The following is a 12,538-nucleotide window of genomic DNA, read 5'->3' on the forward strand; positions in this document are numbered from 1 at the left end:
GAGAGAGTGGAAGTTGGACAGTAGTAATGCATAAAAAAACAAAAAAGAAAATGATAGGTGGCATGCTTAAATCTCAGCCTCTAGCAATTAGGGCAACATTCTGGTTTGTTTTTTCTCAGAAGACCTACAAACACATTCCTGCGAGCATACATCATAACGCAGCCTCTTTTTTAAAAATGTGACTTTCCAAGATGGCGTGCCCCAATCCTGTAACAGCAAATTAGAAAAATATCTGTAAAAGCACATTAAAAAAATAAGTAGCACTGTGTCAAATTGCAACTGCCGGCCCTCGAAAAAAGATTTAAACAATATACTTCTTCGAAAAAGAAAACGAAGGGATGAGGCATGGGACACAGTTTAATAGCTGTGGTTGGGTGGGGGTTGGATGGTGGAGCAACACTGAGAGATGAAGGTATTTGAGGAGGAAGCTGCACAAAAGGAAAAAAGAGCACAATGGCTCATGTGCTCGTAATTCTGTCAGTAGACTGAAATAAAACGTAATTATCCGCTGGCATTATGCCTAAACTAATGCCAGAGTTTTCTAAAGCTATACTCTCTGAATTTACCATCCAAGATTTGTTTGATATACAGTTTGTTGAAAGCCCTGCTAAAGATCGAATAAGAAAAAAGTAGTTTTCTGAGTGCAAGTTGTGGAAAGACATTATCATCCAACCAGGACATAGTAAAGAAGAAATGCTTCAGAGCTGTCCAATAAGTGTGCTCAAAGCTTACTATATATTTTAATGTATTGAAGACAATAGATCTTCAGCAAAAGGCAGCTAAAGCTGTCTGGCAATACTTGGAAAACGACAGATGAAATGCTTCAATTAATCTTAGGCACTCGTAATTAATCGGGACCCATTCTAATCTATAGTTTTTTCCCCCACAGTGCCATGCTTGACTGAAACAAGCCATGTGCAAATCTCTGTTATTTCTTTATGTTGTGTGAAAGAGAGCACATGACGGATATGATATGATGGTGTAGAAGGGGGCAACACTAGAATAGCTTTGCGGGTCATAGTACTCTTTACAAATACACATAATATAGCAGAAAGGTCTGAGGGGGAAAAACAAGGTATTACTACTGTATTTAAGTTGGCTGAGCTGAGGCAGAATCTTGAAGCCAATTTCATATGCCAGAAAAGAGTAAATCAACGCAAGCAAAATGCTTTCAATATTACTCAGTTGCTATAAGGAGGGATTTGATAGTGCTAAGGAGTACTTTGTAACAGCAGTTTATTTGGATTAAGTAATGATTGTTTCCCTGTGCTGATGCCTTCCCACAGGTGTTTGGGGGAAAAGTAAAGAAACCTGGAAAGCGAGGTCGGAAACCTGCCAAGATTGACCTGAAGGCCAAACTTGAGAGAAGTCGACAGAGTGCCAGAGAATGCCGGGCGAGGAAGAAACTGAGATATCAATACCTGGAAGAGCTGGTTTCTAGTCGCGAAAGAGCCATCTGTGCTCTGAGAGAAGAGCTAGAAATGGTATGTTCTTCAATCTCTGCCTATCCTGTCAGCTAATAACACATCGTGTGTAATTGTAAAGTGAATGTTGCCCCCTTGGGGCATTTTGCCACCAAATAACAGATGTCTAATGCATCACATGATTTTATGTATTCTTTCTGTTGAATTGTGTTTCTTATGTCGTCACACATTGTTGCATACATCCATATATTTCCACTTAACACACTCTGCCTTGTCATATGAGCGACTACTATTGTTCTCCCAGAACGTTGACACTGGGTATTAAAGGTCTATGAAGACTTGAGAAGGTGTGTACAGTAATAGCAAGGTGGAATTCTTTTTGAATTTCAAATTAACAGGGTACTAAAAGCATATACAATAAAAGAAGCTAAGTTTGGGCAAACTGAACCCAGGTAGGTTTGTTAAACTGATCAGAGAAAGGTATACAAACTGTAATTAGATGGAAGTGTTCAGGAGAGAACTGGAGACATTTAGAAGAGAAACACCTGCATGTGGTACTGCTGAAAAGGAAGTTAAAGCAATTGGAGGTTGGTAGCATTTTACTTGAATTATGGAACATCTACATTAATTTTGGGGTTTGAACTTTGGGTACAAAATACTAGAGTTTATATTTCATTTGAGGGAAAAAGGAGCTGGAGATGGGGATGAAGATATGACAGCCTTTATGAAAGCTGCCCATGTTGAGAAGATGAGGAATCAGAGGTGGCAACTATTTAGATGAACGTTTAGTCTTTTAATCCTAAGTAATGTGTGTGGTAGGCACTATTTTACAAAAGAAGTACTTTTTATAACTGCTGGGTATGTAACCTAGGATCAACTGGCACAGCAAGTAGTATAACATTTTGACCCAAGTGGAATGATGTGGAATGTGCTGAGTATGCTAGTAGGTTGGATACTTTATTAAAAATGATAAGATGCGAGGCGTGGCTAGCGGCCGAGTAAGATGGCTGCTGAGTGAAGGAGCTCCGGGAAGCCGTAGATTTCCACGTCAATTCGGCCAATTATCCGATGAACAGATATATCCCAGGGGCCTGCGCTGGGGCCCAGGACTGAGCGGCGGCGGTAGGCGCAACTCCGGTTGACATCCGACACCGGGTTCCTTCGCCACCAGACGACGAGCCACAGCGGCCTACATCCTGCGCAGCAACCGGGGCATAAATTACTGGGTGATCCCGGTGCATGACGCACAGACCGCGGATTGGAGTGCACAGTGAAGGAGGCTCTGGGAGCACCCCGAGTCCCAACGGGAGGAGGCGCGACCCACGAGTGCACCGAGGAGCTGGTGACTGCCCACAACACAGGGGCAGCAACGAATGGGGCGGCAGAGGCGAGGTGAGGCCTTGTGACTGGGGCAGAGCCGGGGACTATATTACGAGAGGGCCGCGCCGGCTGCGGGGCCCGGGAGCGTGGAGGCCCACGCACTAGTGAACTCTGAGAGGGCACACATCAGTGCCGGTGGGAGACTACGAGGCACCGGCCCCCCTCTAACTACCCATCCATGAAGCAAACCCCGGCACTATAAGAGACCCTGGGAGCCCGAGCGGCCCGGCAACACGTAGCTGGGGCGGAGCGCACTCTTGGTCAATGGACACATGGTTAACGCCGGTGGCTGTGAGTTGCGCCGGAGATACTAACAGGCAGTCAGTCACTGGCCCTCCCGCCGACACTGCGCACCTAGATAAGCCCTAGCAGAACTTGCCATATCGAGTAGGGGGCCCCTAATAATCTGCGGACCACAGGGACCAAGAGCCCGAGTGAGACGGCAACACCGAATAGAGGCTTACCTTGGCAACATCAAGCGACACCATGGCAGGCAGGGGCCCGCGGACTCAGAACACACAATCCAGACTGAACAAATATGCCTATGGCAAAGACTTTCCGCCACTTCCTGAGGGACGCAACGCCTCAGGGAAGGCTGCAGAGGGTGATAGGTCCAAGAAAGTCACAGAAGTCGAACAAGTCACCAAAACTTTGGTGACAGACACAGTTGCACTGCAGAAGGCGGTGTCCCGACAATGACAATAAGTTGCTGACGGAAAGGCTTGACGACCAAGAAGGGCGCTCTCGCAGAAACAACGTTCGCATTCTGGGAATTCCAGAGAATGAAGGCGCTCCTGCAATGGATCTCTATGTTGAAGACTTGATCAAGACACGGCCCATAGAGGCCCGGGCGGCAAACCCAAACCGGGGGCACCCCCTATACCGGTGCTCCCCCACCTGGTCAACTTCCGCGATAGGGACGCCATCTTACAAACTGCGAGAGTCTCCCCACCGATTCGAATCCAAAACTCAACGGTCTCCTTTTTTACGGACTACACTGCAGCGGTCTCACGGCGCAGACGAAGTTTCCTGGAGGTCAAAAAAGCATTAAGGGCTCAGGAGCTACCATATTCAATGTTATTCCCTGCAAAACTTAGGGTGGTGGCGGAGGGCAAGACGTGGTTTTTCAAAACGCCGGAAGAGGCGCACGACTGGCTTGAAGGGTGGCAATGAGTGGACAGGCCGCGCCGCGGAAATAGAAGTCCCCGCCGAAAGGACGAGAATACTGATACCGGCAGCCAAGATCCACAACAATCCGACCCTGACTGCTCGCAACAGTCAGAAGCAGACGATCTGGGCCATGGCTAGAACTACCAGTAAAACAACCGGGCACTAGGCGCCCATGTAGGAAAGAGCCACAGACACGCCGACTTTGGACACTGGACTGACGCAGGCTCTGGAAGGAAGGGAAGGGCTGCGCTTCCCCTTGGACTTCTTACCCACGTCAAGCAAGTACACTGTTCAGGGCTGAGATGAAGCACTCTACTGAGTTGGGGTGGCGGGCGGTTTCGAGTCCGTCAGGCAGGGAGGCAGGGTGGGAAAGTGAGATATGGGGTGGGGAAATTTGGGTTCAGATTGTTTTTGTTTTAGTTTGTAATGGTCCGAATGACAAAGCACACTGCCTTCTGGCTGGCAGGTCTCCGCATAACATGGTCAGGAAACAGATTATGCTCCGCAAGCACCGACTCCATGGCAACACATACCCCAGCTGACCACGCCCAGGGCGCAACCCCTGAAGCTCAGCTGACCCCCCTCACGCTCTTAACTTGGAATGTCCATGGGCTAGGGGGCACAATTAGGAGGGAACTGGTACTACAGGCCTTGAAACGTCAGGCCACGTTGGTGCTCTTGCAGGAAACACATCTCACGGGAACGGCATGTAAGGCACTAGACAGATGGGGGTATAATATGGTGGTGCACTCCGAATTCTCGACGGGCTCCAGGGTAACAGGCATCCTGGTGCGTAAAAATTCTTCCTTTATAATACTCCAAACCAGGAAAGATGATCAGGGTAGATTTGCAGCACTACAGGGTAAATGGGAAGGAAGGCTTATCAACGTGATATCTGTATACATCCCCCCGGCGCTCCATGCGGCGGCGCTCCCAGCACTTAGCGACTTTCTACTCACACTACCGGAAGGGGACCTTATTATTGGGGGGGACTTCAATGCCATAATGGACGCTAACCTAGATAGATATCCAGCCAAGACACAGACACCTGGGGTCGCTCGGTTGCAGAGCTTCGCAGAGGCACTGGGACTTATCGTCTGGAGACATGGCCATCCCGCAGCACACCAATACACGTTCCACTCTAATGCACACAACAGTCTGTCTAGAATAGACTATTTCCTAACATTAGGCACCACCCTGCAGAATGTTGTAGATATTGTGATCAAACCCAGGGGCATATCCAACCACGCACCGATTGTATTGACCTTCTCCTACCACCATACGTCCCGGTGGAGAATTGACCCTATATACCTAAAAGTCCCAAAAATTCAAAAAGAACTCCGCAAAGCCACAAAATACTTTTTTGCGGAAAACGCTGCATCTGTTAATTCCCCGTCAGTGGTTTGGGAAGCCTACAAAACTGTCATTAGGGGTCAAGCAATAGTATCCATCACAGGGCATAAGCGAGAAAAACAGAAAGAGCTAACGGACTTGGAGCTAGACTTGCACTCGGCCAAAACAGATCACTCGGCAGACCCTACACCTGACACAGCGCACATTCTACACCTCAAACAGCAACTATACAGGAATTATCTGCGAAAACGAAACAGTGTCTAAGCTTACGGCAACCAGGCATAGGATATGTGATGTAGGGGACAAGGCAGGGAAACTACTGGCGTGGTTGGACAGGCGTTAGACGAGTACTAGGGGCATAGTGCACATACGGACAGCGGAGGGACGGCTCACGATGGACCCCCGGACCATAGTAAGTACACTAGCAGGGCATTTCCGAGAGGTTTACACGTCGACATCGGAGATATCAGAGGCTGAGGCCGCGGCAGCCATAACTCATATAGAAATGCCCAGGCTCTCACAGGAGGCTTCTCTGGAACTGGAGGCGGATCTTACAGAGGACATGTTGCAAGTTGCAATCCGTTCGCTGCAGTCAGGCTATTCAATGGGACCCAACGGGATCCCGATAGAACTGTACAAACAAATGGCGGAAATGATTAGTCCATACTTACTGAAGATGTACACTGACAGTCTCGAGAAAGGCGAGCTGCCGCTGGACCAACGGCTGGCCACAATAGTGGCTATCCTGAAGCCCGGTAAGCCCCCGTCCGAATGCAGCTCCTACCGCCCAATATCTCTGCTAAATGCGGAGGCTAAAATTCTGGCCAAATTACTAGCGAACAGATTGATGGCACACCTCCCACACTTAATCCACCCGGACCAATTCGGCTTCATGCCAAATAGAAACACCGCACTAAACCTCAGGCGCTTGCAGGGAGCACTGGCTAAGGCACCATCCCTGTCAGAGCCGGCAGTTATCATATCCCTGGATGCGAGGATGGCTTTTGATATGGTGGAATGGAATTACCTCTTTGCGGTCCTTCCACATTTGGGGTTTGACACAAAGTTTTGCGCGTGGATCTGTCTCCTTTACACAGGGCCCCAGGCATATGTGACAGCTAATGGGCACCTATCGGATGCTATACCGCTGGCGAGAAGGACGCGCCAGGGATGCCCCCTGTCGCCGCTCCTTTTCGCGCTAGTATTATAACCCCTTGCGACGTGGATTAGAGGAGCTCCATTATTAAAAGGCATCCGATGGGAGGAAGGGTGGGAGGACCGTCTTTTCCCTGTATGCTGATGATATTCTGGTGTACCTCACAGATCCCGAAAACTCCGTACCGGTGCTCTTTAAGACATGTGACAGCTTCGGAAGGATCTCGGGGTACACTATAAATTGGTCAAAGTCGGTCCTATATGTACTACAGGGCCCCGCACCACAGCTCCCAGTCCGTTGCCCACTTGTAATCTCGCAGGATTCCTTTAAATACCTAGGCATACACATCACGACTGACACTACAGATTTCTTCTCCAAAAACCTGGCACCCCCCTGGAGCGTCTAAAGAGAGACGTGGTGCATTGGAATCCCTTCCCCTGACACTGTTGTGGAAGGCGGGGCACTGTACAAAATGATGGCCTTGCCTCGGTTTTTGTATGCTCTCAAACACGCTGATCCAGTGCCATTAAAATACTTTAAACAAATAGCGCAGGTGTCCACACTTCTTTGGGGTAATAGGCCGGCGCAAATAGCACAAACGAAATTGCACCGAAGCTGGTATGATGGAGGAATAGCACTCCCCAATATCCTGTTGTATTACTGGGCGGCACACCTTAAGGTCATTAATCAATGGAAACATCATGTATAGATGGGAAGCACACCGTTTTTTAAACCAATTTTCCTCTTGTTTTCAACGTCCAGATCCATTTTTTCCATGTTTTGCGTGCTTTAACACCGGTGACGTGCCTTAATCAATGGATACACGCTTCACAGGCCGACCCAGCATATAGGGCAGATAGGGCTCAATTAGGAACAGGAAATATGCTCGCAGTCCTGTATAAGAAAGGGCAAGCGGCAAAACTGGTGGGCCCCACCAAACACAGGGCCATGCTATGGCACACAGCGCAGATACGGTTGGGATGGAAGGGGGTCATCACCAAACTTACCCCTCTCTGGGACACTAAGCAGTTGGGACGCCTGAGGAATAGTAAAGGATTTGAGCAATGGGACAACATAGGTATTTCCACAGAGGGGGCTCTGTGGGACAGAGGGAATAAACTGCCATTTGACCAACTCAGACGACAATATGAATTAGGCCCGACTGAGGCTTTCAGATACACACAAATACGCCACGCGTTACTTGTGGTATTGCCACAGGACACTGAAGTCCCTGAAGCTTCCCCACTGGTAGATAGACTGTTTGCAGATCACATGACAAAATGCGCCACGTCCTTCACGTATCACAAACTACTTAATAACCTGCCGGACCCTACAGTCTCACTACGGAACAGGTGGGTGGCGGACGTGGGTGACGTGGATGACACAGAAGGGCAGGAGGCCCTAGCCTCGCCCAAAGAGGTATGCATACCCGCAAGACTTAGACTGGTGCAGCTTAAGATCCTACACCGCATGTACTATACCAGAACCACTCTACACAAAATGGGTAGGGCACAACATCCATATTGCCTCAGAGGGTGTGGGGAGGAGGGATCCTTTTTCCACACATTATGGGAATGTTCAGCAATAGCGGAATATTGGCGGACTGTACTGCGAACAATATCACAGACAGTCGGAGTGTCACTTCTGCCGGAGCCGTGCAGATGCTTACTCAACATGTGGGAGCCCAATGACCTTACACGTCCTGGGCAAGCATGGATAACGTTGGGACTCATGGTAGCGAAACGGAAAATAGCACAAAAATGGGGAGCAGTAGAACTGCCTTCATTGACGACCTGGTGTAGAGATATGGACCTCGCTATGATGGCTGAAAGGACAGTCTACATCAATCGGAAATGCCCTCAGAAATGGACCAAAATATGGGCGGCATGGAATGCATACCGGGGAGACATCTGTGAGCCGATACCTGATTCTGCTGATGATAGTTCAGATGAGGAGTTTGAGAATGGGTAGGGGACATGGGTTGGGTGGACCGCCGGAGGGTCTAATTGACAATAGCCAGATTTTTGTTGGTTTTCACAGTGATGTGTAACAAAGTTTCTGCAAACTAACTGCAACATGTGATTATTTGCTTTCTGTTATTCATGCCGATGTTTTGTATGAAAACAATAAAAACAGATAAAAAAAAATAATAATAAGATGCAAAGAGGTTATGGAAAAACTGAAGGAACTGTCCCATTGTGAATGCAAGAAATCAGTGAGAAAAATCAATACGTGCCAGACCTGGCATTGACTTTAAGAAGGCGCAGAGGTTCCAAGTGCGTGTATTGTTTTCCGTCATAATTAGGAAGTAAATGGATGAGCTATTGACACCCATATTTTGGTGTTCTACAGTTAATATTGAAAGTAATCTGGGCAAATACACAGGTAGGTGTAGGGAAGCTAGATTTTCTCTGGACCTATTCAAATTTAGGTACCTGTTGTCCATCTGATGGCTTAGTGGTCCCTAAAGTTATTCACGCTTCATCCTCCTAGATTTCCAGTCATCATTCAGAACTAGGCTAAGCAAGCAGAAGGAGCCACAGAGGAAAGAGGAAGGGAAAAAAAAACATTGGTTCATGTAAAGGAGTGGATTTTTGCTCCTGACACCAAGACCGGCAATCCTGGGAACAGTTGGTTTGACAGACCAACAACGCCGCAGGCGTAAAACATTAAAGTGGTAGTAGGTATAATTGGGTCGCAAACTCCTATCTTGTAACATCTTAAACTGCTATTGTACCATACTGTTGGTGGGTTCTCAAAAACAATGCACCTTAATACTGCAAGGGGCAACAGAGAATTAAACTAAAGGATAGTTCCTAATAATATAGACTCTAGTACGTTTCACACGATTCATAGGTCCTGTGTAACCAATTTAAATATAGTATATTTGTATAGATTACAACAATCGCAATAATATTGATTGCGGTTTAATTATGTTCTTCCTAAATGCTGATGAGCAGATCAAAATCCTAATTTCGGTTGTCAGAGAGACATACCCCTTTGCTCCCCATCAACCTTATGTTGAAGCTCGTGCCCATTTTTAGTAGGCTATCTACTTATAGGATCTATTACTAAAACGGGCAAACAGATAACCACCAGCATTACATATCATGTCAATTGTTTAAAACGCCATCATAGCTCCGTACAAACTTTTTTCCATATTTGTAAATCATGATCATTTTGTTTTTCACGGTTTGGATCATATCATGGACCCATTCTTTCAGTACTGCACGATTAAGGGAACAAATCTATGAACTAAGATCATTATTGCTACTATATACTTTACCACCCTTTGGAGTTTCAACATATAATTCTTAAATAGTGATTTCTTTCCCCCCTTTTTTATTCAAACATGAAGTGCCCTGCTCCTAAACCTGTTCTCCTCAGGGTGGTCTTCACCCAAACCTTTCCCCTACTTTCCTCCTGTTGCTGAAATTTGTTTTTATTGGCCTTTGGACTCTGTTCACTTGACTAGTGCTAAAGTGCTTGTGCTCACCCCCTAAACGTGGTCAAATTGGTTTACACCCAGTTGAAACATTGAATTTACTTAAAGGTCCATAACAGCCGTACTACAGGTCCTGTAAATTAAATGCTAATAGTAGTTGTGCAGCACCTATTGTGCCACCCACTTAAGTAGCCCTTCAAAACAGGTCTCAGTTCTGCCATTACAGCCTTGGCAAAAGTCTCAGTTTGCCAAGCTTAAACTTTCCTTTTTTGATACATAGTGTCACCCCTTAGGTAGGCCCCAGCTAGCATTTAGGACAGGGGGTAGTATATTTAAAAGGTGGACATGTACTTTTAATGCTTACATGTCCTGGTAGTGAAAAATTCTTACATTCGCTTTTCACTTGTGCTAAGCCAACCGCTACCATAGCATAACATTGAGTTACTATTACATTTATTAAAGGATAACTTTTGTTTGAGAATAGTTAGAAATATCATGCTTGGTCACCAAAGAATTGTAATATAAAATTCTCTTTAATGGTAAATTCTAACTTTAAGTCACAATTCTGAAAATGCCACTTTTAGAAAGTTGTCGGTTTCTTGTCATTTGGTGCCTATTACCTGGGTCACATGACTGGACAGTTGACTTTTGTGTATTTTTCCCAGATAGTGAGTCAAACAGGGGCCTAGATTTTTGCCAGGATAGGAAGAGGGGGAGCTGTTCCCTGCTCTGCTTACGTTTCAATGGAGCTGCCTTATCACACTCACAAAGAAATTCACACCAGTGTTTTGTCTCCCTAGACTACTTGGACCCTGGGAAGGGAGGAAGGAACCGCTACAACCATATGGTGGGTGGGGAAGTACTCTGCAGATTTCTTCCACTTCAAAGCTGGCACCAGGTATAACGATAGAACCCTCAGACCAACTCTTCAGTTCACTCTTGAACCTGCGGAGACTCCTCAGGGGGACTCCAGAGGACTGCCCTGCTGCTTGAGGCCTACTTTGTACCTTGAAGAACTGCTCTGCTGGTTGAAGTTTGCCTTCTGCCCTCAAAGGACCGGCCTGCCTTGCTGCTTGAACCAAGGACTACCAGAGTGACTCCAAGGGTCAGGTGGCTGACTTCCTGTTCTGAGCTACAGGGACACAACAAGCTCTAAAGGCCTCCCTGCAACTGTCCAGCTGACCTGCTGCCCTGGACATGCCACTGGACCTGCTGGAGCCCTGCTAGCCTCTGCTGGGGTAAGTTCCTGATCCCCAGGAGGTTCCTCATCATGTCCTAGACCCTTGGATGGCTTCAGTTGAGCTCCTCCTGTGAAGAAAGGGAGACATTTTGAAGTTTTGGGCTCTTTGCGACCACAGATGGCCTGTTTGCGCCCCGATGTTGCTGCCCACGACTAACTCCAAAGCGAACCCTACAGCGACTGCCAGCGACAACCGTCTTCGCCACATCTGCTCTTTGTACTATAGCGACCTCAGGCTACGGTGACCACCAACGCGCAGGTTTAGCAATGACTGTCCGCAGTACTCGACTGGATCTTCACATTGCAGTTGGCGACCATTCGCCATGCCCAACCTTCTCTTTGCGCTACAACAACTGCAGCAACGCTGTAGCAAAGTAGGATCTGCCTTTATGGTTACCCCCACTTTTTGCTTGGGACTAAGCTGTTACTGACTAGTCTGACTGGGATCCTGCCAATCAGGACCCCAGTCTATCTGCTTTCTCCCAAAATTGGTTATGTTCAGTACTTGGGTACATCCCTGATTGGATACTGGGGTACCCTTATAAGGTCCTTAGTATATGGTACTAAGGTACCCAGGGCATAGGTACCCCAGAGGTCCCCCATGGGCTGAAGCATGTATTATGCCACCCATGGGAGACCATTCAAAATAGAACTACAGGCCTGCCATTGCAGCATGTGTACGTTGGTGCTAGCACTTACTAAAGATATAGGTTTCCTATATCTAGGGTCACTGCACTTAATCCCTATAAGTGGCCCATATAGCAGGCTTCTTCAATCCTGAAGGCAGGGTGCTTGGTTCTAAGTGAGAGGCGCCCCTGCATGAGCAGGACACCCCTGCATCCTACGGAGCCCATTCTCCCGGGTTGTCAGTGAAGCAGCAATATACCATATAGAGGGGCACCATGTAATGACGGGATGACAATCTCGAAACTGGCTGCAACAAATCCTATCATGTTTAGTATCAAACATGTTGGAATCATACCCAATGATTCCAAGCAATGGAAAAGCCCTCCTTGAGGCTCTCCATGTCCCTGTACCAGTCTTCCAGACCCGGACAGCACAAAATGATTGCTGCCGACCAGAGACCCCATTCTGCCCTCCTGCTGCTAAGCCAAGTTCGAGCAGGTGAAGGCAGAACAATAAGCATCCTGTCACAGGGAGGTGTGACCACCTCGCAGACAGGATTTAGTGTATTGGGGCAGGGTGGGTGCGCTTGCCAGTGCCACTGTCTGCATGTGGGGCACATTTGGTGTCCCCATGCTTAGTCCAGTTTAAGCCAGTCCTGGGAGCCGCTGACTCCCGCTCTGACGCGAAACTGGACAAAGGACATGGAAGTAACATACCCTCTGTCCAGACCCTCCCCTGGGAGG

General features: G+C 47.6%; 1 protein-coding gene across 2 annotated transcripts in view; it reads left to right on the plus strand.

Annotated features, from left to right (window-relative positions):
* The window catches only part of CREBL2 (cAMP responsive element binding protein like 2), a 383,473-nt gene that overhangs the window by 227,814 nt on the left and 143,121 nt on the right, over window positions 1–12,538 (plus strand). For both annotated transcript variants that reach the window (XM_078673549.1, XM_078673555.1), the window contains exon 2: window positions 1,287–1,484. In XM_078673549.1, the coding sequence (XP_078529675.1) occupies window positions 1,287–1,484 (198 nt within the window). The remainder of the gene's footprint in view (window positions 1–1,286; window positions 1,485–12,538) is intronic.

The sequence above is a fragment of the Lissotriton helveticus genome, chromosome 1_1 (genome assembly GCF_964261635.1).
Source record: "Lissotriton helveticus chromosome 1_1, aLisHel1.1, whole genome shotgun sequence".
Lineage (NCBI taxonomy): Eukaryota > Metazoa > Chordata > Amphibia > Caudata > Salamandridae > Lissotriton > Lissotriton helveticus.